The 25,269-nt window shown below is 62.0% G+C and overlaps 2 protein-coding genes and 1 long non-coding RNA gene across 5 annotated transcripts in view; 1 reads left to right on the plus strand and 2 right to left on the minus strand.

The window, feature by feature from the left end:
- Window positions 1–7,751: 7,751 nt before the first annotated feature.
- On the minus strand, window positions 7,752–15,442 carry TENT5B (terminal nucleotidyltransferase 5B). The gene is made up of 2 exons (XM_080567329.1): window positions 14,841–15,442; window positions 7,752–11,185 (listed from the first exon to the last, which is right to left on the minus strand). The coding sequence occupies exons 1-2, from the start codon at window positions 15,042–15,044 to the stop codon at window positions 10,166–10,168; spliced, it is 1,224 nt and encodes a 407-aa protein (XP_080423455.1). The 5' UTR covers window positions 15,045–15,442; the 3' UTR covers window positions 7,752–10,165.
- A 1,044-nt stretch (window positions 15,443–16,486) lies between these two features.
- On the plus strand, window positions 16,487–24,173 carry LOC308182522. The gene is made up of 2 exons (XR_013941852.1): window positions 16,487–18,868; window positions 18,909–24,173. It is a non-coding gene; the product is annotated as an uncharacterized lncRNA (long non-coding RNA).
- SLC9A1 (solute carrier family 9 member A1) overlaps window positions 22,788–25,269 on the minus strand; it is a 30,427-nt gene continuing 27,945 nt past the window's right edge. For all 3 annotated transcript variants that reach the window (XM_080567327.1, XM_080567326.1, XM_080567328.1), the window contains exon 12: window positions 22,788–24,695. In XM_080567327.1, coding sequence (XP_080423453.1) covers window positions 24,373–24,695 — 323 coding nt within the window. In that variant the 3' untranslated portion in view covers window positions 22,788–24,372. The remainder of the gene's footprint in view (window positions 24,696–25,269) is intronic.

Here is a 25,269-nt window from a genome sequence, read left to right on the forward strand (position 1 = left end):
GCCCCGCAGGTCAGCCGGGGTTTGATCTACAGCCCGGCACGTCGGAGGGAAAAATTCCCGCTGAGGGTTTTGGTGCAAGTCCCCGCTGGCCTCGTCGAGCTGCTGGGCACTGCGGACCCCCGGACACCCTTCCCAGCTTTTCTGAAATGGGCTCAGTGTTGCTTTTTCCCCCACTTTCCCCTTTTTAAAAGCTTGTGAGAAGTTCTCCCTCTATTTGAGAGCAGCGTTTGGCGCATGACCTCCACTGCTCAGGAATGAGGGGTAACCACGGACGTGTCCACCACCTCGAAGCCTGGAAACATCCTCCATTTCGTTTTTCCAGTGGAAAACTGCATCTGAAAGGGCAAATTCTTTTGGCTACCGCTTAGCCACTGGCCCTGGCTGATGTGGGGACCAAGCAGCCCGTTTCTGTCCTCCTACCAACCCAGCCCATCAGAGCGGGCGGCGATCCGGCCGACGGAGCCGATTAAACCCATAAAAGCGTCCCCTTGGCTTTGCAGCCCTTGCCGAGGGCAGCAACGAGCCCAGTGTTTGCGCTCGTCGTGGCTCGTGCATTTTAGAAACCCGTCAATTGAGCCTTATAATTGCCTTATAAACCAAAGCTATTTTAATGGTGCTATCTCCCTCTCCTAGGCTCTTCTGATAACCCCGGAGTTATGTACATAAATAACGCGAAATTGCCGTAATCTCCCGGATTGTGCACAGAGCTCTCGCTGGGAGAAAGCAGCCAGGACACAAAGGTTGCTGTAATCTTGAAATACTCGAAGAACAGGGCACGGCCAGGTGAATTTATTACCTGCTGTCAAGCTCTGCTCCAGCTGGGGCCGGCCGAGCCGCCGAGGAGAAATCCAAAGAGTGCCGCTGCGAGCAAACAATGCCGCTCCTTCGGCCGCTCCTGCCGGCCCCTTATCGCTGCTGCTTTCCAGGTTTGGGGTTTTCCTGGTGCTGCGAGAGGTGAGCGCCCAGAACTCTTTGCTAGCAACGTCTCGAGGGATTGTGAAACCCCAGCAAGCAGCGAGGTGCTGGTGAACAGCGTGGGGGAGCCAAGTGCAACCTCTGAGCATCCCCGGGCATGGAGCTGGACCTGCCGAAAAACCCTATAAGGATGCAGCCCGTGCACTTGTCCTGGTGTGTCCCAGCACGGGTGCAGTGGGTGCTGGAGAGCTGAGCCCCCTACGTGGGAGGGGAGAGGCTGGGTTAGGGGTAGGAGCGGGCTGGAGCACGGCACATAGTGCAGGGACAGCCGGGTCCTTCCCTCACCCGCCCGGCACAGCTTCCCGGAGCCACGTCTGGAGAGGGGCAGATGGATATCACAAAGCACCCAGCTCCTCATTACCTCCTTTTTCCAGCCCATCTCCTGCGAGGGGACAATTAAAGCATCTTCCCGAGGCGTGACACACGGCGTGGGGACTCCCCGAGCTGCCCGGGCTGGTTTGGGAGGGTGCTGCTTCCCCGGCTGTCCCCGTGCCGGATTGCCGGGCCCTGGGACAGCCACGGGCTGGTGGCAGCCACGGGCTGGTGGCAGCCGCGTCCCCTCCAGCCTTGCTGGGTGGCTGGAGAGGCAACGCCTGCCAGGACGGTTCAACCCCTGGGTGCAGGAGGACGAGCCATGGTGGCACCTCTGGCCGGAGGGAGCTGTGGGTGCTGGTGTGATGAGGCCAGAGAGGTGGCCCCGGGCTCAGCCAGGCTCCGTGTCCCTCCCCGATGCCCAAAACCTCATGTATGGCACCCTTGGGCACCCCATTCCTCCAGGAATACAGCCAGCTGAGCCAGCAATTCAGACACCCACGGGCTACAGCTGCGGTTCAGGGCATCCTTTAATGCCCCCCACTGCTAAATACCCTCTTGGTTGATGTTGCAGCTTGAAATCCAGCACTCACACAGCTGCTCCAACCTAAGCAGACTCCTCGATCCTTCCTGGAGGCTCTGCGAGGCGTACCCACAGGGCAAGACCTGGGGGAACATGGGGAGGGCACAGGGGGAGACCCCGCTGAGCATCCTGCAGCGAGGGGGAAGCCACGGCGATGGGCTCGGCACTGCCCTGTCCCGCGGCCAAGCGATCCCTGGACATGGCCCCGAGAGCGCTGGCCCAGCCCCGCCGCACGCAGCTTATCGAGCTGGACCCGCTCCAGGCTGCAGGGCCGGGCCGGCCAAGTCCAGCCAGGGCTGGGCTCTGCTCCACGCGGGTGAGACGCAAAACGCCTCTCCTGCTGTCCCGTCCTGCCGTCCCGTCCTGGTTTTGCCTCCCGTCCCTTTCTGCCCCGCCGCTTCCCCGTGCCGCAGCCCCAGCGCATCCTTTTGGTTCCTGCCCGGGACACGGCACCGAGGCACCTCTTAGAAGACAGCTCAGGTCCTCAGCTGCAGCGCGGGGAAGGTTCCAGCCCCTGTGCCTGCAGCGTGCTCCAGCCTTGCGCCCCGTCTCCGGGTGCATGGACACCCCCCGCACACCGGGGTGAATCACAGCAGCTCCCTTCACCCCGTTAATACCCCAAGACACAGCCATAAAGTGGCTCCAACCCGTACCCAGCAGGCAGCCTCCGAAGGGGCAGGCGCTGACTCCTCCGTCGGGTGGGTGAGCAGCGGCACGGGGCTCTCACGCCGTGTGAGCCCTTTGGGTGGCTCGGCATCCTCCCCGTCCTGGCAAACCCACCAGGCAGCTGGCAGGGGAACATCCCTGCTTGGCACGGGGCAGCCCACAGTGTGGGGCCGAGCTGTGGGGTCCTATGGGCTTGGTGGTGCCCCCAGCACAGCCTGGTCACTGCTCCGTGGCGTGCAGGGGCCAGAGGCTGTCGCTGTCTCCATTGCTACCTCCCCCTCCTTCATCCCAGCCACACTGCTCTCAGGACACTGTGGTGCCCTCAGATGGCTCCGTGGAGGAGAAACCCTCATGCAGACGTTTATGTTTTACCCCACAGCAGCCTGGAGGTGATCTGCAGCTGCTGGCCTGCGGATAAAAGAGAGAAAAACCCCAAACAGCTTCGGTGTTGCAGCGCTGGGCAGTGGTGGGCTCACCCTGCGCCCCCCCTGCACCAAGCAGCGAGGAGGGAACAACGGGGCTAATGAGATATCCTCTAATTAATCCTCAATTAGAGGATAACACCACAGTCCTGGATCTCAAAGGTTTTTGTGAGTGATGAGTGCAGAGGGGATGAGCCCGGTCTCCTCCACCCGCGCCAGCACCCAGGGGCCCCGCGGCTTCTCCACGCTGCGATGGGGAGATGCTGAGCGCACGGGGAGCTGGGGTGGGTGCTGGTGTTTGGAGGGGTTGGGGCTGATGTGGGGGCTGTGGGTAAGAAGCTGCTGTGTAAGAAACAGCCCAAGAGACGGGGCTTGGTTTTGCCATGGGGTAAACCAGGCTCAGCCAGCATGCAGCCTCTCCTCTCACCCCAGCACAGCACGGGGCACCCTCGGGGCGGGTCGGGGTCGCTCCGCGCCACACTTGGCACAGCCTGGCTGGATAAAACAAGTCATCGGCATGGTGACGGTCAGGTAATCATCATTATTAGGGCTGACCCTCGGTGATGCCACCCGCCTCTGATTCCCTGGCCTTTAAGGGGAGTCGGAGGGTGCAGGTTCCCTCCCAGGGCTGGCCGTGACGTGGGAGCGCGGGGAGGATGCGCTTACTCACGCTGCGCCCGCCGTCACGGGCGGCCTCGGCACGCCTGGGAGCTGGAACAGCTGAATCCTGCCCCAAATTAGAGCCTGGGCTTCAAAGGCTGCCTTCCCTCGGCAGCATCGCAAAGTCCCTGAGCTGCCTGCGGTCGGAGCAGCCCTGGAGCTGCAGAGGATGCGGGCGCCGCGTTCCCGGCATTGTGTATGGGAAGAGGTTGTCTGCGTCCCTCCTGCCCTACAACCTCCCCCGGTTAGGGCTCATTTTTGGCTTTCCCAGGATGGCAGCACTGCCTGGGAGCTCACCTGCTACGGTACACCCAGGCGGTCGATTCTCCTTTCCCAGAGCAGAGGCTGCTCCCCAAATCCTGGCTCAGCAGCGAGGAAACCCCTCTGCTAAGGGAAATTACGCCCTTGATGCTCACGCTGGCAAATTGCAGCGTTTAGGGCCGGCTCCAGCCATCCCTGCCCCAGCAGAGGAGGGGCAGGGGAAGAAAACAGGCTCGACTCGTTGCGCTGACGAAGATGGAAGAGGGTGGTTAGTAAGTGGCACGTTCGCGTTACGTCCAGCCTCGAAGGAATGCAGCCAGGATCCATTAGGGGAGCAGTCGTTCCGTGAGTCACGCCGCGGCCATGCGGATTTAGCCGGGATTTCGAGACCAAGCGACCTGTAATTGCACATCAGCGGAGGGATGCTTGCAGTAATCGGCCGGCCCGGCCCGGCCGCTGCGGGGAGAGGGAGGAGGGCCGGCCGGGGCGTGATGCAGCCAGCCCCTCGTTAAATTAGCAGGCAAAAATGTAGGCCACACCAACGCCACGGGGAAACGCGCTGCCTGGCGCTCTCCCTTTGAAGGCAGGGTGACACTGCTCCTGCTGAAGCCGGGTTTTGATAGCGGCGAGATAAGCAGGGTAAATATGTCATGGTGGCAGCACGGGGCAAGGATTGACCGCCCCGGTGCTGAGCCCGGGACAGGCGGGCACGCAGGGCAAAGGCGTCCTCGTCGGGGAGATGTTCCCATCCATCACCCATGGGAAACGTCGCTCCCTGGCCGGGACGATGTGGGAACGGCTCTTCCACTCTTGGCTACGAGACTCTGGAAAAATGATGTGAGCCTGAGGAGTACAAATGCATGTTCTCTCTTGCACAGCAGAGAGAGATAACACCCTGCACCTCGCCGGCACTGCTCCAGCCCAATGCCTGTCCCCAAAACCACGCTCCCACCTCTCCTCGCCCCTACCCTCTGCTATTTCTGCGTTAGGGATGAGCAGTGGCTGGGGCAGGGGGCGCACGGACCCCCCGAATCCCAGCCCCGCTGCATCTCCTGGCTCCGTTGTGCAAGAGCTGGAGGCTGCGGGTAATCTCTTTTATTCCTTTCCCAAGAAAACATGACTTGGCGAGGGCTGTCACTCATCCCCTTAATAACGCTGGATGCCAGCGGATGATTTCAATCACATTTGTCGAGTTGCTACACGCTGGCACCGGCGGCTGGGCAGGGCTGTGCCCAGGTGCTGGGTGGAGGGAATGGGAGCTGTGCTTAGGGAATGGGTGCTGTGCTTGCCAGCACCATCGGGTGCCACGACCTGAGCCTTGAAGCGAGAGGAGCTGCAGGGAGGAAGGGAGAGCAGTCAAGGGGATGCCCGTGGGTGCTTCGGGGAGCCGGGTTGACGGCCCTGGGGAGCGGGCAAGCTGCTCCATGCCGGCTGGTGGCTCCTCGTGGTGCCTCCCGAGGGAAGGGGACAGCTGAATTCCCAGCTCAAGGATGTCTGCAACAAGGCGAGGCACTGGGCCTGCTGCTCCTCCTCACCCGACCCCGCACTGGGTTGCGTTTCTAGCTGAACATGATACAGACAGAAGGGACAAGAAGCCTTTAAAGCGCTCCCAGCCTCCAAACTGGCGCCGAGCGAAGCTGCAATCCCATTCACAACCCTTCAGCCTAAACCAGGACCTCAGGCAGACAGCGACCAGGGCCAGCAGATAAGATACCAGGGCTCAGCAGAGCCGCGCTCCACGCGTTTCTCGCCCCGAGCCGCCCTCGCTCCCCGGGGACTCGGCTGCTCCCCTGCCCCCGGTGCCATCCCGCGGCAGCTCAGCTCCGTGCCGGCCCCGCCGCCCTCCCGGTCCGCACGTATCAATGGAGCATTTGTCTCGTGCTTGGCACCAGGCGCCGGAGCACAAGGGTCCGTGCGCTGGCTCGCCCAAACACAGCTATAAATGGCAAGAGGAGCCGCACAGACAGGCTGTTCTCGCGGTCGGCACGCTCTCAAATAGCACGGTTAACACCCGCGCTGCCCGAGCAGCTACTGCGGAGGAGCACGGGCGGACAGAAGCTCCTGCGTGCCCCGAGAGAGGCTGATTAGAGCCCGAGGTACGGCCCCAAGGCAGCCACCAGCACGCACCGGGATGGTGCCACCCGCGGCGCCGAGCAGAGCGGTGGCAGCTGAGGGGTTGGAACAGGATTGCGATTGGAAGGTCTGGGACAAATTCCTCCCGTTTCACTGATCTGGGTCTTGGCCAGACCCAGCTGCAGTTGGATCCTGCAGCTGTAAGCCCTGCAGACAAACCACAACGCTACCAAACACCCCATCATACCGACCACCCCATCAGGGCACCCTCCATCCAGCTGCGCCGCAGGGCAGGTGCCAAACTGCTCCAAGGTGCCCAGCGGGCTCTTCCATGCCCAAGCAGAGCCCAGCTCCACCACGGGCACCGCACCAAGGGTCTAAAAATAGGGGCAGAGCCCCGAGCCCAAGGGAAACCCAGCCCGCGGGCAGCCTCAGCACATGGAGCACCCGTGGCTCCCCAGAGACCTCCGGCAGCCAAACGGCTCCGCGCTCCCCTTCCTTTTGTGGGAAGGGCACCAGGAGAGCAGCAGGAGCTCCTCGTGCACTCAGCACATCTCCGGTGTCAGGCACAGCACCAATCCTGTCCCCAGCACAGCCCAGCTGCCTGCACAGCCCCTCTGCAGAGTGCCCAGCACCACACAGTCCTCATCTCCTACACCAGGTGCTCAGGGCGCCCGTCCATCACCCCCTGTCCAAAGGGGAAAAAAAAAACACAGATAAAGGCCGTGAGAAAAAAAAATATGGTTTTATTTGACAATTAACAAAAGAGGGATCCGAATCTCGGCTGTAAACATGGAGAGCTCCTTTCTGACCACAACGAGTACTTTCCACCAACGTCCTTTTGTATAGCCTGATCCGCCCCAACAATGACAGCCGACGCTGTCAGGGCTTTTGCTGCTCTGCTCCGGGTCACACACCCTGAGCTTATTCCCCAGCGCAGCACCAGCCACCCGGCAGGACCCACTGCTGGCAGGGGAAGGAGCCAACAAACCAAATATTTGGGGGTCAGCTCTGCCCACGGGACACCTGGGGAAGGCAATGTCATCCCATCTTGCCATGCACAGGGTCAGGGAAGGCAGCGGAGCTCCCAGAGCAGCTCTGCAGGAGCAAAGCCCTACCTGAGCAGGTGATGGGGACAGTCCCCACGCCAGCCCTGCTGGAACAACCCCAGCCTGATGTCAGGGGGAAGCTCAGCCCCAGGACTGCCAGAATTTGGAGAAGCAGAGCCAGCAAGTTCGTCCCAAACAAGGACTGGCATGCTGTCAGCTCGCTTGGTGCGGTGGAACCAGAAGTGCCTGTAGCTCCGCATGGGGAAGTGAAACTGCAGCTGAGGCTGGAGGGCAGCCAGGCACAGAGGAGCTCACACCCAGCTTCCAGCCAGAGTGGAAGCCTGCCCCGAGCACCAAGACCTGAGCTTTTGGGGAAGATAAGGCTTTTGGAGCTCCTCACCCTCACCTTTCCAAAAGGGACCCCTAGGCGCGTCTCCCGGTGCCACCCCAGCCAGAGGGACCTCAGATGACCAAGGGAGCTGGATGCCCATGGGGCCACGAGCAATTCGAGGAGCCACCAGGAGCAGAGGACACCGAGGAGCAGCATTATAAATAGAAACCTCCGGCACGGAGCAGCCTGCCAGCAGCTACACGCTCCCAGGCTTTGCTGCCCGGATGGGGAACCAGGAGCCCAGGGTGCCTGCACCGATTCCTCCACAGCCGAGTTCAGACCTGGTTCTTCACAGGGCAGGGGCAGCAAAGGGAACACGCCCCTGCCCTGCTGGACAAGCAAAATAAAAATCCAACAGATTTGAATACACTGTATTTATTTGAAACAGATTCTAAAGAATCTAGTGAGTCTATGTCAAGCCCATCGCATGACAAGTGATACAGGTGTAGGAAAAAAAACCATTTAAAACAAAATCAAGTGCCATTCGAGCTACTGGAATTGTCCATTGCCCCCTCACATGAGGCAGCACAGTATCACTGCAAGATCGAGAAAATTCGGATTCAACCCATTCACAAGAGTCCCACCACACACACTCTATCATAAATCAAAAAGTGCAATCTCAACATAAGTCGCCCTGTCGAGCTGTTGGCTGTAGGGTTTTTTTTTTTTTTTTGACATCTTAACCAGGAAGGAGGGAATCTCAGTTTAGTGCATCTGTGTTTGGGGGTAGAGAGTAAGAAGCCTGTAAAAAAAAAAGCATGCTACATGTCATCTATGTCCATCTGAAGATTAAAATGCAAGAAAAATCGTCCCTTGGAGCCATGAAGGGGGTATAGAGGCATAAAGGGGGCATACTGGGGATGTGCAAAGCAGCCCTTAAAACAGTTTTACCTTGCACCAAAGAGTCTCAGCCCCCACCAAGGGGATCAGGCTCAGACCTGCAGCACCCACTCCGTTAGCAGCGCTTCCTCTTCGGTGCTCACCGGCTGGGAAGCAGAGCTGGACCAACTGAGACCTGCTTAGTTAGTTGGTGGTTTAGTTGGTGTTAAGTGCAAGAGCCCCTGCAGCATCCCCTCCCCGCCCCACGTTGCCCCTGCCCCAAAAAACGTCGCAATCTGGCTAAAGGCATTCCAAGTATCTAGACTTTATTAGTGTTCGGTCTGCCCGGCTAGTACAGGTGTCACAAAAACCAAGAAACAAGTTAGTAGAGATACTCAGGTAACTCGTTAGGTTAGCCTCGGAGGGGAGCACCAAGAAGCCACGGCGTCCCCGGAGCAGCATTTTAGGGAGCGCCTGGTTGCCTTCCCACCTCTCCGTCCGTGCATAGTTAAGTCTGAGATGATGCTCCACGAGAGCGGGCCCCGCAATCCAGGCATCTCATCAAGAGACTTTGTGCTCTGGACACCCAACAGCTTCAAAGCCGCGTCTGACCGATAGAGCCAAGCCCTCCAGACACAAGAGGGTTTGTTCAGAGAAGACATACTTCCCTCCCCCCCCCACAAGGCCAACTGACTCTCGCACAGAGCCCCACAGTCTCCATTTCTAGCTAGGGAATGAATTTCAAATGCTATCAATGGCTCACGCGTGGGATCACTCAGCTGGGAAGAGGCTGTTTTGGGGGCAGGAGGGAAGATCCCAGCCCTGGGAGAAGAGATCCTGGAAGAGGTCTGCTCTTCTCCTAGAAGGACACAGGCTCCAGCCCCCAGAGCAGCGACAGCTGGAGATAACGGGCTCTTTAACCAGTTTGTGCTTCAAGGACAAGCCTCGTCCTCCCAGATAACCCAGCTGGCCTCTGGCTTTGTGCATTAAAACCACACAGCATGCCAGAAAGAAAACAGCATTTCAAATTCTCCTAGAAAATCCACGGTTTGGTACAGCAGCCTAGGGCAGGTTCCTGGACAGATCTGCCTCATCCTTTAGGGATTACATTTTGGCACTGCAGACTCGGGAGCTTCAATAAATTCATAGGTAGGTCCCTGCTGCCTTGTCTCCATGAAGCTTCGCACAGCATTTTCCACCATGCACTTCCCTCCCTCCCCCCCCCCAGTTTTAGGCATTTACAAGCCCACCCTTGTTTATGCAACTCAGCTTTGAGAGCTATTTGCTACAGCTGGTCCTTCACAGGCAGCAAGCCATGCCAAAAACCTCAGCAACACGTAACCTGCAATCCCATCCTTGCTTCAGCGAGGCTACTAGAAATGATCTCACGACCCTCCCACCCCCAACAGAAATATTTTCCTCTCGGGACATCCCACTCAAGCTCTTGGGATGCCAGCCCCTGCAAAAAAAAATAAGGTTTACAGTACAGTTGTGTTTATATTGTTACAGGCACTTAAACAGGATTCTTTGGTCCTTCAAAGGAATTAGCCACTCTGGCTTCTGTCTTCAGAAACCACAAGTCTGCACTCCCATAACACCTCCTGCACTAAAAAAATAATAATTCGGATCCGCTTCAGGGCAGTGCAGCTCTACCTTACTGTAATTCTACAATCTCCCCACACACACACCCACCCCCCCCATCGCCTACAGAATTCGAGAAGCCATCGAGTCTCCCCGTAAACGTCCGAGCCATCTAGCTTCCGTCACACTGCACGTCCCATCACAGTGTACAGCAGACGGGTCTCGTCCCAACCATCCCAGGAACAAGATGCTCGAGCCAAGAGTCCAGGAAAAGTTTCCTCTCGGTGCAGTCCTGGGAAGGGTCCCCCCCTCCCTCCCCACTCCCCAAGGCAAGGAAATACCTCGGGGGACAGCCCCTGAAGCTTGTCCCGGCTCAGTTACAGGGAAGCCACGTTGGGTAGGACTGATTGCAAGGCAGGAAGGGCTGCACGTGGGTCACGTAGTAGTTGAAGTTTATTTCGCTGACATAGGGAGCTGGCTGGTAGTAGCAGGTAACGTTTGTGACGGTGGGGATGATGTTCTGCTCAGCCAGGACCCTCACAGCCAGCATGGCAATGAGGTTCAGGGTCTGCCTCCTCTCGTGTCCCATGAGGCAGACCGTGCTCTCATTGACCACCCTGTGGAGGGTCATCAAATAGTCATATCTTTTGCTCTCCATCCCAACAAAGTGGCTCTGGAGGTAGCACTCCAGCTTCCTCTGCTGCTCGCCGATGTCAGAGAAGTCTATGAAAAACCTGGAGCACATGTACCTCTGTAGCGCCTTCATATCCACTTCCAGCTTGGGCTTAAACCCCCTGACCAGGAGGTTGCAGTACTTCAGAAGCCCCCCGCCTCGGATCTCCTCGGGGTTCCTGGTGGCGATGACCCTGCTGCGGAGGTGCTCCATCGCCTCCTCGAAGTCCCCGTACATGCTCTCCCCGGTCACCGTAGGGTGGAAGTTCTCGGCCATGGGGTTCTCTGAACACTCCCCAAACAGCAGCAGCGAATCCAGGATGATCTGGAAGGAGTCCACGCTGAACTCGAACTGCCGTCGGAGAGAGTCCACGAACTTGAGCTCCACGTTCTTCCCGCTGTTGTTGGACAGGGAGATGAGGCTCCAGCGGTCGGTCTCGTTGCACACCTTGACAAGCTTCTGCACGTACGCCTCCTTCAGAGTCACGGGGGTGATCTTGTCTTTGTTGACGCCTTCTGGGAGGAAGTCGAGCAGGCAATCCATGACCACGTCCTTCACCTGCTGGAAGACGTCTTCGGTCTTCAGGTCCACGCCAAAGATGAGGTCCAGGTCTTTGTACCCCAAGCCACTGTCTTGATGTAGGACATGGCTAGCTGCTGAGCCATTCAGCCTCACGTTATGGACTGCAATTCCCTTCTTCTCCAGACGACTACGGACAACCTGAGATGGAGAGAAATGCGGTGAGAGGCAGGCGAGCATTCCTGGAACAGCCTCGCTACAGCAGCGGGATTGGCTCCCTCTGCTTATATGGGTCACTCCAGTGCAAGACAGCAAAATAAAGAGCTAATCCATTAGAAACAGGTCGCTTTGGAAGGCTTCCAGAGCCTTGAGGGAGACCCAGCCCCAGCTGCTGGCGGGTCCCACTCACTCCTTTGCATTAAGGGCTCCTGGTGTACAAGAGCAGCTCCTGAGAGTCTTGAAGGGAAGAGTTTGCTCTTCCCTTCCTCCCCTCACCGAGGGTGAGATGTTCCCTACACCAACCCCGATCCCTGCTCACCCAGGGAAGGAGCAGCCAGCCTTCCAGCCTTTCCTCTAGGACCAGATTTAATCAGGGCACTCACCCATCCCAGCCATCCCTTTACCTGTCAGCATTCATCAGAAGCAAATCAAAACGCCCGAGCTGCTCCGAAAGCCCCAGCCAGGTGTCTCGAAGTTCGTGTCCTAACTAGTAAGTGTATCCTAACAATTTCCAGTGTGTCAGAGCTTCGTGCCGAACTTGGCGTGCTATCAAGCACAGGAGGCAGCTTTCATCTTGGGGTGTTACTTCGCTGATTTTAATGCTGCCTGCTCGGTCCTGGCACACCCACCCTACCTGCAGAGCTTTGTTCGTTCAGCACGGCGCTGAATCACTTGCCCGATTACTTAACATGCAGGAGGCTGAAATAACCCCAAGACCATAAGATCAACCGCTCTGGACACCAGCTTGTAATTTGAGTGTCACCGAGCCCAGAGATCCCAGGGGATGAGGCTCACGTCTCCCACCAGCTCGTCCCACCTCCCGTCACTTTCATGTCCCTCCCCAGCCACTAGCTACCGCCAGGAGCCCTGCGAGCCTCATCCTGCTCGCCCGGTGCTGGGAGCATGGTTAGAGCTTGAAAGAGCCCAAGCTCAGGCTCCGAATGGAGACGTTATCTCCCAGGAAGCCAGTCTGACCGGGCTACTCGGCCCCGCGAGGCTGTCCTGGCTCGAGGAGCCCCATGGAAATGCAAAACCTTGGCGAGGAGCTCGAGTTGGCTCAGCCCTGTTCTTCTGGGGGATGCTGAGCGCTGGGTCTGCAGCAGGACTGCCCCTGAGCTTGGTCTGCAAGCAGCAGGGGGTGAAGGGCTCCAGCAGGCAGCCCCCCGTGCAGGGAGGAGACGTTTCGGCAGGGTTTTGGGAGCGTTTTTTCAACTTGTTAAACCCTAAGTTCAGGGCGCTGCGAAATCTCCTGATGCAGCTACTCTGCTGGCATTTCCCCACTGCTCCCTGACATTAGGAACTGCTGCTCGGGCTGGAAATGTGCCTGGGCTCGCGGCCAGCCCGATGGCGATGGTCACATGCCAGGCACCAGTTAACCAGTGAGCTATTCGCCGTCGGAAGTCCCAAGTCCCCCCAGCACAGCCACGGACACATTTGTTCTCCAAGGCAGGCGGTGCCGAGAACCAGATTTACTCCTGAAATAAGGCGCTGGGTTATTCCTACACGCAAAGGGCAGCTCAGAGCCGGCCCTAATGAGCTCTTGGTGGGACACCACTGCCAGCCGGGCAGTCACCGAGCTGCTCACGCAGGCACAACTCCACGGTGCTGCCCATTAGGGGTTAGGGGTTTGTTCTACCAGGTTAATGCAAGATGGGACATGGGTCACAAGCATCAGGTACAGATCCAGCTGCTGGTCCCAGCTAAGAGCTCATTCCAGATTAATTTTCCAGCCACAATCAAAGATCGTTGCTTAATACCTCCCTGGGCAAGGCTCGGGACCTACAGACCCATGACCCTGGGCAGACAGCTCTGCCTACACAAGAGCTATTGAGGAAGAGGGGAAAAGCTATTGAAGAAGAAGAGAAAATCCCACCAGAGGGGGCAAACCACCCCAATTTGGCCCAAAAGCTGCGGGGGGGGGGAGCAGACAGCCCCAACACCCCAGGATGAACACCCCCAGCCCCAATGCAAAGCACACCTGGAGTCACTCCCTGGCTGCAGGGGGTGCAGGTATGTGTTCTCCCCCCGGGGGCTGGATATTTGGGGGGTTAGGCAGCTGCTGACCTGCTTCCCGAAGCAGCACCCCACCTGGGGTGTGGGTCAGCTAATTGGCTCTGACAGCCGGGCACTCGCCAGCCCTGTACCTGCCCGCGACCTGCCGCTTCCCACCGCAGCCCGAGCCACGGGCACGTCCCAAATAAGTGCCTTTGGGGTTGCTCACATCGTTAGTCAGCCCTAAACACAGGGGGCAGCACGCCTGCCCCTCACCGCGTCTCAGGGTGCTGGTGGCATCCACGGCATCCTTTCGGGCAGCTTCAGCACCAAAAAATCCGGCTTGCTGGGGGAGCATCTGATGCTGCCCCATGTCGGGTGGTTAAGGACACCGGGGCTTCTCTAGCCCTTCCCGACCCCAAGGCAGCACCTTAGGGTGAGCTCCCATCTTCTGCTCGGCATAAAGCCTCGGGAGCACGGGCGTCCAGAGCTCCTGCCCCCAGCAGACGCAGCAGGAACTCGAGGAATTTGGAGTCAGCCTCGCTCGAGCGTCGCTTGCTCGTTCCCAGGCAGAAATATTCCCCCAGCAGCCGAGGCCCCCGAATCCTCACCTTTAGTTTATTGTGAAGCCTGTTTGCTCGTGGCTTCGTGAGCAGCCTTTTTAATTAGAAGCCGGCATGCCCGATTTTTTACATTTGATGAGTCATTACCGAGGCACGAAGTTACCTCCCAACCATGAATATGCAGCAGCGTAGCCGAGCTGCACGGCCAGTTGAATATTACACGCAGTTATTGCTTTATGGTTGAACTAACAGGAACTCTCCGATGACATTAATCGGGGGGGACGCAGTGTGCCACGACCCCGAGGACACTTGGTGCTGCCACCCCTGCACCGGCTGCCCCCGGTGCCCAGTACCCAGGGGCTGGGGGGTGGCACTGGGAGGCGGGGAGCGACTGGGGAAGGCCCTGCAGGTACCGGGGGGGCCCTGCAGGTCCTGGGGGGGTCTGTCCAACACCCTGATCCCACCATGCCCTGGTGGTCCCAAGGCACTGTTGGGGGAGGGGGTGGGCAGAATGGTGGTGCCCACCCCAGGGGGGTCCCTGCTGGTCCCGGGGGACCCCCAGGAGGGTCCTGAGTGGGTCCCTGCTGGTACCAGGAGTCCCAAGGGAGCTCTGCCCACTGCAGCCACCCCAATCCCACCATGTCCCAGTGGTCCCAAGGCACTGGGGGGGGGGGGGGGGGGGGGTGGTGCAGAATGGCTCTGCCTGCTCCAGAGGGGTCCCTGTCGGTACTGGGTGGGTCCCTGCAAGTACCGGGGGGGGTCACCCGGGTGGTCCCAGGAGGGTCCCAGCCCCCACCACCACCCTGACCCCACCGTGTCCCGGTGCTCCCTCGGTCCCGGGGCGGGGGGGGAGGATGCAGAACGGCTCTGCCCGCCCCGGGGGGGGGCCCTACCGGTACCGGGGGGGTTCCTGCAGGTACCGGGGGGGGACTAGGGTGGTCCCATAGGGAGCCCTACCGGTATAGGGGTGCTCAGCCCCCACCACCACCCCAACCCCACCACGTCCCGGTGCTCCCCCACCCCGGGGGGGGGCCCAGACCGGCGCTGCCCTCCCCCCCGGGGGGGGGGTCCCCGGTCCTCACCTGCACGATCGTGCGCGGCCGCACCGAGAGCGTGGGGAAGTTGCCGCGGCCGTGGATGGGCACGGCCTCGCCCAGGATCTGGTCCAGCCGCTGCACCTGCTCCCACGTCAGGACGCTGAACCGGCCGCCGCCGCCGTCGCTTTCCGCCTGCCCCCCGGAGCCCGCAGCGGGCCCCCCCGGTGCCGCCGCCGCCGCCGCCAGCATCACCGCCAAAAACCCCACGGAAATGGGGATAAACGGGAGGAATTTTTTTTTTTTTTTTAATTAATAATAACGAACCGGCGCGGGGAGCTGCGGGCGGAGGCGGCCCCGGGGGGATGCTGAGCCCGGCCCAGCCACGCTCCGCTCCGCCCGCCGCCGGCCGTGCTCGGCACTGCGCTCGCCCGCGCCGCGCCGCCGCCTTATATAGACGCCCGGCCGCGCCCCCTCATTGGTCCGGTGTCTTCGCCAATCGCTGCCCGACGCCGCCGCTTCTTTGGCTCTTTCATTGGTCGCCGTTAGAGGATGGGGAGCGCCGCGGAGCCAATCGAGAGAACCGGGAGGGGAAAGAGGCGGGGTGGGGCGGGGAGGGGCGGGGCTCTCCCGGGTTGTCCCGCCCCCTGAGGGCGGGGGGGCGGCGGCTTAAAGGGGCCGCAGCACGGGGGGAGGGGTGGGGGGGCACCAGCACAGGGCTGGCCCCACGGCCCCGTACCCCGGGGTGCCCCGCTGGTGCCCGACTGGTGCCTCATTGCTGCCCCATTGACATCCCATTGATACCCCATAGGCTTCCCATTGATGCCCCATTGGTTCCCCGTTGATATCCCATTGCTGCCCCATTAATTCCCCATTGATCTCCCATTGCTGCTCCATTGATTCCCCATTGACATCCCATTGCTGCCCCATTGATTCCCCATTGATCTCCCATTGCTGCCCCGTTGATTCCCCATTGACATCCCATTGCTGCCCCATTGATTCCCCATTGATCTCCCATTGCTGCCCCGTTGATTCCCCATTGACATCCCATTGCTGCCCCATTGATTCCCCATTGACATCCCATTGTTGCCCCATTAATTCCCCACTGATTTCCCATTGACAATCCACTGATGCCCCGTGGCCCGGTGCCCTGCAGCCCCATACCCTACAGCCTGCCACTCGCCACCCCGCGCCCCTTGCTCCCTCCCCAGCAGCGTCCCTGGACACCGGGGGGTGACACCAGCGGGGACGGAGCCCCCCGGGGCAGGGTGCCGATGCCCAGCGCCTCCTGCCCCAGGAGCTCAGCCCCAGCCCCTAAACACGGCCCCAAGCCCCGCTCCCAGCCACCCGCCGTTGTCACCCCAGCCATGCCCATGGCCTTAAAATCCTTTTCTCGTCCATATAAGCCCGGATCCCTTTCCCAGCGGCAGCTCCCTGACCAGCTCGGTGCCGGACCAGCACCGATTTATTTTAACACCGCCACTTTTCCTGCAGGTGCCCACGGGGTCAGCCACACACCCACAAACCCCAACCCCGCAGTCCCCGAACGAGGGCACCTGGGTTTGGGGAGCCCCCGCAGAGCCCTTTGAGGCCACATCTCCGGAGCCGAGGTTTGCTCTTGGGTTTTCTCCTCCTCCAAGGGTTTCCCTGCCCAGGGGTGTCCCAGGGAAGTTGGAATTTCTGCAAAAAAAAAAAAGAAAAAAGACTCAGAAAGGGGGGAATTGGGGTTTTGGGGGAATGGGGGTGCAGGAGCGCCCACAGCGTGGGCTGGTGCTGGAGGGGAGAGGCGGTGCTGGGTGTCCTCAAAGCCAGGTCCCTCCGAACCCTCCCAGCCCCGTGACACACAGCGTGACTCAGGGCGGCGACACGCAGCCAGGGGTCCCCAGGGGTCCCCATGGAGCAGGGGGGTCCCCCACACACCCCGTGTGTCTGGGGAAGCGGCCGCCCCGTCCGGGGCTCTGCATGCCCCAGCTCGGCGCCGGCGCCGTCCCCGTCCCGTTCCCACGTCGGGATTTCGCTCCCCTGTCGGCGCAGTCGCGTTGCTCCATCGGGCATCTCCGCACCGGGATTAACGCTGCTCCCGGTTACACCCACGCCACGCGAGGAGGGCGTCGCAGGCGCAGGATGCGGCCGAGCTGCTGCGCCGAGCTCAGCACCCTGTTCCCGTGGCGCTGGGGTCCCCTGGCAGGGGCGCGGGGAGCCCACGGGTGGCCGGGTGCTGCGCCACGCACGAGCCATGGGGAGGAAGGTGGCACCGGGGCCATTCTGCAGGGTGCGAGGGGACGGTGGCAGGGTCACAGCACCATCCCGGGGCAGGATCAGTGCGGTGGGGGCGATCAGAGGTGGCTGGGACGTGGGCTGCTGGCAGGAGGGGGGTGATGGGTGCCGAAAAGAAGCTGGCGAGGAGCCGGGGACACGCGAGGCACGGCCAGGGGACAGGGGGCAGAGGACAGGGGGCAGGGGACAGGGGACAGGGGACAAGGGACAAGGGACAGGGGACAAGGGACAGGCATGCTGGTGGCCCTGGAGAAAACACCGTGCCATTAAAAAGCGCTGACGCGCCCCAGCCGGACTGGCTGGGCGGCTCGGTGACATCCATCCCCAGCATTACCCCAAAGAGCCGCCGCGAGCAAATGGCACCGCCACCATTTCCTTCCAGCTCAGCGAGGCCCGGCTGGGCTGTACTTGTTTGTTTTGCCAGCAATTAAGGGCTAATCACCGTCTCGGGGTGAACGATGGGGGGGTCCTGCCCCCCGGACCATGGCAGGAGCCCCCTTTGCAGGCGCAGTGGTGCGGGGTGGCCGGGTGGCACGGGGCTGTGCCTGCGCCCACACGGGGTGGCACGGGGCTGGGGGACACACGGAGGTGGAGCCCCTTTTTGGGGCCATTTTCCAGCCCATTGGGCAATTTAGCCACCTGGGGAACCGGGGGTGCAGGAGCAGGGTGCAGGGCTGGGAGGGGAAAAAGCTGAACCTAGAGGGGAGACCTCGGGGAGTTCCCGAGCTGCGTGGGACCGGCTCTGCCCACCGTTCCCCAGGGCGTGTGCCGCCTCCCTGAGCACGCAGCGGGGACCAAGCCCTTCTCCCAGAGCCACCTCCGTCACCCAGCGTCACCCCGGGGAGCAGCAGCGTTCCCCATGGGGCGAGGAGCTCCTCCTCCCCGGCCAACCCCGGCATCGCCACCGCACGCTGCGGCTGTCCTCGTGCACCCACCACTTCTCCCCATGCACCCACAGTCCCCATGCACCCACTGCCTGTCCCCAAACCCATGGCAGCTGTCCCCATATGCACACCAGCCGTCCCCATGCACCCACTGCCTGCCCCAAGCCCACACCAGATGTCCCCATGCACCCAACGCCTGTCCCCACGCACCCACTGCCTGTCCCTGTGCACCCACTCCCTGTCCCCATGTACCCACCGACCGTCCCCATGCCCATGGCAGCTGTCCCCACGCCCACACCAGCCATCCCCTTGCGCACGTCGCTGTCCCTGCGCACAGCCCCACGTGCCACCGTCCCCACGCAGGTGCCAGCTGTCCCCGGGCACTTGCCTGCCGTCCCCGCGCACACGTGCCACCGTCTCCGTGCCTGAGCCGCCGTCCCCGCACACGTCCCTGCTGCCTCACGCCCGCTGTGGACTAAGGAGGTGGATCCCATCCCTGCAGCCTCCCTCGGCAAACACAGCTCCCGGCCACCTCCTGTTTGCGGGTGTCCACCGGCCCCGCTCCCTCCCGTGCAGCCCCGTGCCTGGCACGGCCGGGCCCCGGGGTGCCACCGCTGGCAGCAGGGACCCCGTGGGCACCCCGTGGCTCCAGGCCCTGCGGGGCGACGGCTTCGTGCTCCGAGGAGAGGAGAGCTACGAGGATGAGGAGGGTGAGGTGAGGGTGAGGAGGAGAAGGTGAGGATGAGGAAGACGAGGTGAGGATGAGGAGGATGATATGAGGATGAAGAGGATGATGTGAGGATGCGGAGGAGAAGGTAAGGATGAGGAGGAAGAGGTGAAGATGAGGAGGACAAGGTGAGGATAAGGAGCAGAAGCTGAGGATGAGGAGGACGAGGTGAGGATGAGGAGGACGAGGTGAAGATGAGGAGGACGAGGTGAAGATGAGGAGGAGAAGCTGAGGATGAGGAGGACGAGGTGAGGATGAGGAGGACGAGGTGAGGGCACTGGTGTGGCAGGGGGAGTGGCACTGCTCTGCTTCGCAGAGGGGAAGGAGTTGGCCGATTTCTGCCTAATTCACCCTAAAAGCCAAAAGAGGGTAGAAGAAACCTGGGCAGGGAATTTTGGCTCCTGGGGGTGGTTTGGGTGCCTCACCCACAGCAGGTGGGGAAACTGAGGCAGGGCGTGCAGCAGCATTGCCCCCCCCCCCGTCCTGCTGCCCCCGGACCCCGGGCACCCCCATGCACCCTTGGTGCCTCGGTGGCCCTGAGTGACACCACCACGAGGCGATGTCCCCGTGCCAGCCACGGCAAGTCCAAATTTGTCACCACCCGGCATGGGGGGGGACATGGTGGCTCTGCTCAGAGCCCAGGGTCCCCGTGGGACCAACCTCAGGTCCCCCACACCCCCCGGCCCCAGCTGCCTCTCGGAAATAATGATAACTGGTGGCGGCCACGATGCCACCCAGCGAGGTGTTGGGAGCCACTGCCAAGGGGCTGAGATGAAAGGCGCTGCGGGAGCGCAAGGTGTCATCCCGGCGGTGACACAGGGCTGGGGAATGGCACCCGTCACCTCCCCGGGCTGCTGCAAAACCCTGCCCGGGGCGCAGCGGGGGGCACGGCCCCTGGGTGTCCCCGGAGAGGTGCCGGGAGCAGCCACTGAGCCCCATCCCAGCTGCCTGAGCCACGCCGGGGGTGTCACCATCACCGTCCGGGGACATCTCTGTCCCCCGACCCCCTGAAATGTCCCCAGCTCTGCTGCTGCCGCTTCGGGGCCGAGCAGTGAGGGAATCCCAAACCACACCGCACGTTCCCAGCCGTGTAAATAGCGACCTGCGTGCCCTGGGCTCGGCGGCTTCCCGGTGACAGCGCGCTGCTCGGCTCGGCTCGGCTCGGGGTTTTAAACACGCGGCGAGTGACGGCCCGGCTGCGAGCCGCTGTTAGTTCGAGCCTGGTAGGAAACGTAGCTGGCCTTTCTCTTTGATTTTTTTTTATTTTTCAGGCCCGAGGTGATGGCACCAGGTGGTGGCACCGTGCCGGCTGCCCCGCTGTAGGAAAGCAGGGACCCGGCCGGGAGCTCTGCTCCGGGCAGCTGCCGAGTCCCGGGCTGGTGACAATAGTGGGGACATCATGGCCACGGCCCTTCCCGAGGGATTTTGGTGCTCGTGTTCGGTGCAGGACCCAGCCCTGGGGGTGCAGAGCTCGCCGTGATGTGCCTGGAGCATCAGGAAGGCCGGGGACTGTCTGGGTAAATATCAGCAAATCCTGCTAAGCCGAGGAGGCACCTGCAACGCGGTCACTGACGCGCTGGGCTTTCCCCGAACTGGACACTACAGAATCTGAATGAGCCGAGACAGGGACCGAGCATGAGGATGAGCACATTAGGGACAGCGAGAACCCCCCCAGCCCCCACCCGCAGCCCCCACACTATGGGGTCACCTCCATCCATCCGGCCCTCAGCAGCCGGTCCCTGCCTGTGCCCGATCCCGTGGGATGCTCAGGACTTGAGCCCCCCCCCCCATGAGCTGCGGGGCTCCCGGCACCATCCCCTGGGAGAACCTCGCTGCCCTCGGCATGGGGCCGCTGCAGCACCGCCGTGGGTGCAGGGAGGATGAGGAAGGCTGGGAGGAAGGACCAACTTGCTCTGCCTGAGCTTTGTGCCACGCCTCGGGGAGGGAAACTGAGGCACGGGGGAGCCCAGCTGCCCTGGCTCGGGCAGATTCCTGCAGCTGCGAAGGACAAGGGCGGCCCTCTCAGGGTCCCACTGTTCTCCCTGTCCTTGGCACTGGCAATCAGGGAGGGAGAGAGAAGGGAAACCGGGGGCTCGGGCAGGGCACGGGGACACAGCACGGCCACGGGGACCACAGGGCTCGGGGACACTCGCCGGGACCCATCCACCCCGTGGCCTCGCTGCGTGCGCTTCAGCAGTTGCTCAGCGGTGACAGCCCATCCCTGGAGGGATTATTAGTTCCTCCCTCATTAAGAAAAGTTACTCACCCCCTGACAGAAACAAGAATATCCTGGAAATGCCTTTGTTTGGCGAGCTCTCGCATTAAAGCTATGACCAGAACGGGGAGGGCGGCTGCACGTGATGCACCCTGGCACGTGTGGCGGGTGAGATGCTCACACCCGGCCCGGGTTGAGCCCCTGGGGCTGCCCCGAGCTCTGCTGTCGCCCCCCGTGCCCGGTTTGGTGGCCGTCACCGTGCTGCTGGGCTGTGCCAGCACCTCCCAGTGCGCCCAGCACCAGACCCCCGGTGCAGCCCTGGGGACCCGCAGCACCCCAAGCCCCGTGCGGGGCAAAAAGGATGGCACCCGCTGCCCCGTCCGCTCGTCCTGCCCCAAGGGAGCCGTCGGAAAGCCCCACGGAGCAGCAGCGGGGCCGAATCCAGCCCTGAGACACGGGGGGACCCTGGGCTTCAGGTATTTTAAGCAGATGAGCAACGCCAGCGCTTATGCGCTTGCTGGATTGTAGGCGCGTGAGTCACGGCCGCGCTGAATCAGAGCTTTAATGCGCAGCGGTGAAACACGCTCGAGTTATGGCCGCCTAAAAGCCAGGGGCTTCTCGGCGGGGGAGAGGGCGCCCCGTGGGATGGGGGCTTCGGGGTCGGGGCTGCTGCGTGGCCCTGCTCTGGGGATGGGGGAATCGTCCCCCAGTGCCCAGCTGGGTGACGGGTGCGGGTCCTGAGCAGGGAGCTGGTGGATCCCCCAAGCCTGACCCTGAGCCCTGGATGTGTTCTGGCCCTATGGCCATGCTGGTGGCCCCATGGCCATGCTGGTAGCCCCATGGCCATGCTGGTAGCCCCGTGGCCATGCCGGCTTCCCCAGCAGCAGGGCCCAGAGCGGTCCCCCGGGCCCTGTGTTAATCACAGGCTCCCGACCAGCCGGGTGACACGTTCCCTGTTCCCCGACACGGCCCGACGCCAGCCCTGCGTTCCCCATCCCAATTACAAACACAAAACAAAAGAGGAGGGACGTTGGGAGCACAAATCAGACGTCCCCGCTGCTCCCAGGGTTTACAGGAGGGCCTCATCCTGCACAGTTTGGGCAGCCAGAGACCCAGCTGGCTTCTAGCCGGCGGGGCACGGAGCCTTGCTCAGCGGGGCAGGAGGGGTCCCCATGTCCCCAACCCCGGGGGACAGCAGCCAGCGCCGGGCACCTCATGCCCCCAGAGCAGAGCCGCTGCCCCAGCACAGCTCCCCGGGCCAGGAGGGTGAGCCGAGGGCAGGAATTTGGGCACGGATCCGAGACGGGGGAGCGCGGGCTCGGCCATGCCCTGCCGCAGGGTCTGTCCTTCCTCCTTGGGGACAGCATGGGGACGATGCACCGGGGTGGGCACCACCACCACCTCGAGGCTTCCTCCAGGGCTCGGTGATGTCCAGCACCCAGATGAGGAGATCTGGGCTGGGTTTGCCTTCGGGATCCTTTGTGCTGACGGAGCTGGCTCGTGCTGCAAGAGCTGCGGGTGCGGGACAGCCCTGCTGCTGCGGGACGCACCCGGTGCTGTCACCCATGGGTGCTGGGACAAGCAGCGACGCATCAGGGCTGGCGTGAGCCTGTCGCTGCCCCGCAGGGCCCCCAGAGCCCGGTGGGAAGGTGAGGGATGGACCCACCACCCCCACAGTGCCTCAAGAACGGGCTGAGGTCTTGCAGCTGCCCCTCGAGACACGGCTGGTGCCCCGTGGCAGGAGTCCAAACAGCCGGAAAGAAAACACAAAAAATTAACATTAATTTATTAGAATATTCATGAAAAAAAAAAAAAAACGAGATTCTCTTTACATATGTGTGGTTTTTTTTTTTCTTTCTTTTTTCCTTTTTATACAAGAGAATTTTCATTGCTTTTATTTTTTTTTTCCTCCTGGAGACAGAGCAGGGCACGCAGGCACACACAGACAGCGACGGCGGGCGCTCGCCCCAGCGGGAGGAAGCTGCGCGGATGCCAGACCCCGGGGCCAGGCACGAGGCAAGGCCCGGGGGTCCCGGGATGGGCGCGCACGAAGGCAGCAGGACAGGGACGACGCGTGACAAGGCACGGCACGGGGAAGGGGAGGCAGCTCTGGCCCCCCCCCGGGGTGCTGAGCACCCCATGGCACGTGGTGGGGGCCAGGCGGCACACGGGGGACAAGGTGACATGCTTGAGCACGACGCGGGATGGTCCTGAGCCCAGGGAGGGCTGCGAGCCACCTGAACACCCAACGCTCCCTCCCAGCAAAGTCTCGGGGCTCGTTCCAAGCTCAGGACCCTCAGCACCCCCAGCTGGCCCCCTCCTGCCAGCTCCCGGCCCCGCTGTGCCCCCGTGCTGGGTGAGCAGCAGGAGCCGGTCCCCAGCTCTTCCCGAGCTCCTCTTGGTCGTGGGGGAAGGAAAAAACATCCAAACCGTGTAGAAAATACAATCATCCGCACGTCACCTCCCCACGGACGTCGAACCCGGAGGCTGTCTTTGGTTAAGGAGCACCCGGTGCTGTCTCTGCCCCCTGCACGGGATTTTAAGGGGTCGTGCACGGGGCCGGAGCCGTGCTGCCGGGCAGGCGAGGGCAGCAGGAGGGGCTCGCCACGGCTCAGAGGCCTCCAGGGCACTCGGTGGCGGCTCGCAGCGGGGTCCCCGAAGGGCTGGGTGACAGGTAGCAGCTCCAGGAGACGAGAGGCGTTGAGGCCCATGCTTGCAGGGCCGCTAAGAGCGAGAGGGGAGCCGGGTCCCCCTCGCATGGCTATAGGATATTTAATTTAACAAGACCCGGCGTGAAATGCAGCGCTGGAGGAGGTGTTCCCGGGCAGCAGCCAGCCCCGCGGGGGAAGCAGCCAAGGCAAGGGGACGCCGACATGAGCCTGCGGTCCCCGGGAGGCTGCCGAGGGAGGTGGTCTGTGCCCCAGCCCCCGAGCGGAGCCTGGCTCCCCCCTCCAAGCTTTCCGCTCCAGAATGGAGGCGAGGAGGCAGATAAAAAGCGAAGCAAAGGAGAGGCAAAGCCGTGCTGCGAGGCAGGCCCCGAGTTCTCCAGCCAGAGCCCACGCTGCGCTTGCCAGAGCCACCCTGAGGAGCCGCTCGCTGGTCCTGAGTCAACGCAGGTGGGGGCGGCGCTGGGGGCAGCCTCTGGGGGAGCCCTGCCGAGGCCTGGCAAGTCCCAGGCCCTGGGAGATTGTCCGTCACCCCCAGGGCACAGCAGGCAGGCGGTGCTGGGCGCCCCCGTCCCCTCCACCGCCGGCCGTCCCAGGGGCTCCATCCTGCTCCTCGGGGCCGGTGCATGGCTTGCTGGGCAGAGCCGTGTGGGCAGTCCCCGTCCATCTGGGACGGTCTCTCCTTCCAGAACCCAGCGTGTAGTGATAGAGGAACCAGAAAGGTTTGGGGGGGGGGTCAAAGAGAGAAGAACAAATGAAGAGAGAGAGAGAGAAGCCAGACGGAGACGCGCGAGGCTTCACGCGCCCGCTGCTACTGCCCCTTGGGGATGAAGGGCTCCCCCTCCTCCGGCTCCGGCCGAGGCCCCGGGTCGCTCAGGCACCGCAGCATCCGCTGGCTGCTGGGGCTGTCGCTGGTCCCCGGGGTGAAGACATCGTCAGTGCCCGGGGAGGAAGGCTCCTTCACCCGCATCACCAGCCCCTCCTCATCCTCCTCGGGCGAGGGCGGCAGGCCGCCGCAGCCCTTGGGCACCTCATTCGACAGGTCCACGGACTCCGGCGACTGCGGGGAGGCCGGGTCGATGGTGATGATGGGCAGGTTCTCCGAGTCCGGTTTGGGTTCGTAGGCCAGCGGATCTGGGGGGGCAGAGAGGTGTCAGGCAGAGCCCAGCTCACGTCGTGCTGGTCGTGAACAAATTGGGTCAACCTGGGGGGTTCCAGCAGGGAAGGGGGATGTCGGGGACCTCCAGCTATAACGCACTCCAGGTGATTGGGGTCTGGACCCCTGGGCTCACTCCCTCTAGTTTCCGAGACGCTGTTTAAGCCCTTTTTCCCATCTCCACATGCTATTTGGAAAGGCAGCAGCCCTGCTGCCCAGGACTGCAGGGTTTGCACAGGGAGAAGCTGCCCTCTGGTGATAAAACACCGCCTCAGCAAGCACCAAAGCAGTGCAGTGCCGCGTCACGCCGAGCGGGTTACACTCAGGCTCCTCTCCTCCAAGCTGTCCCCAAAAGCGGAGGGAAGGACATACAGGGCAGAAGAGAGACAAAGATGGCAAAGTAAATGTGTGATGGAGAAGCCAGGAGGACAGGGGAAGGTCTGGGTGTTGGGAACTCCTGCTCCTCTCCCCGGGGAACTCCTGCTCCTCTCCCCGGCAGAGATCGAGAACAGACAGGGAGAGGCAGGGCTGGGAAATACGGCTGCAGGGACA

Source organism: Anser brachyrhynchus (assembly GCF_964034855.1).
Source record: "Anser brachyrhynchus genome assembly, chromosome: 24".
Taxonomy (NCBI): domain Eukaryota; kingdom Metazoa; phylum Chordata; class Aves; order Anseriformes; family Anatidae; genus Anser; species Anser brachyrhynchus.

What these genes read in the sequence shown, in the direction of transcription:
- TENT5B (XM_080567329.1), bottom strand. Translation starts at nt 15,044, where the DNA reads ATGCTGGCGGCGGCGGCGGCGGCACCGGGGGGGCCCGCTGCGGGCTCC. An exon ending in GGCCGCGCACGATCGTGCAG is followed by an intron (nt 11,186 to 14,840) that starts GTGAGGACCGGG and finishes TCTCCATCTCAG; the next exon opens with GTTGTCCGTAGTCGTCTGGA.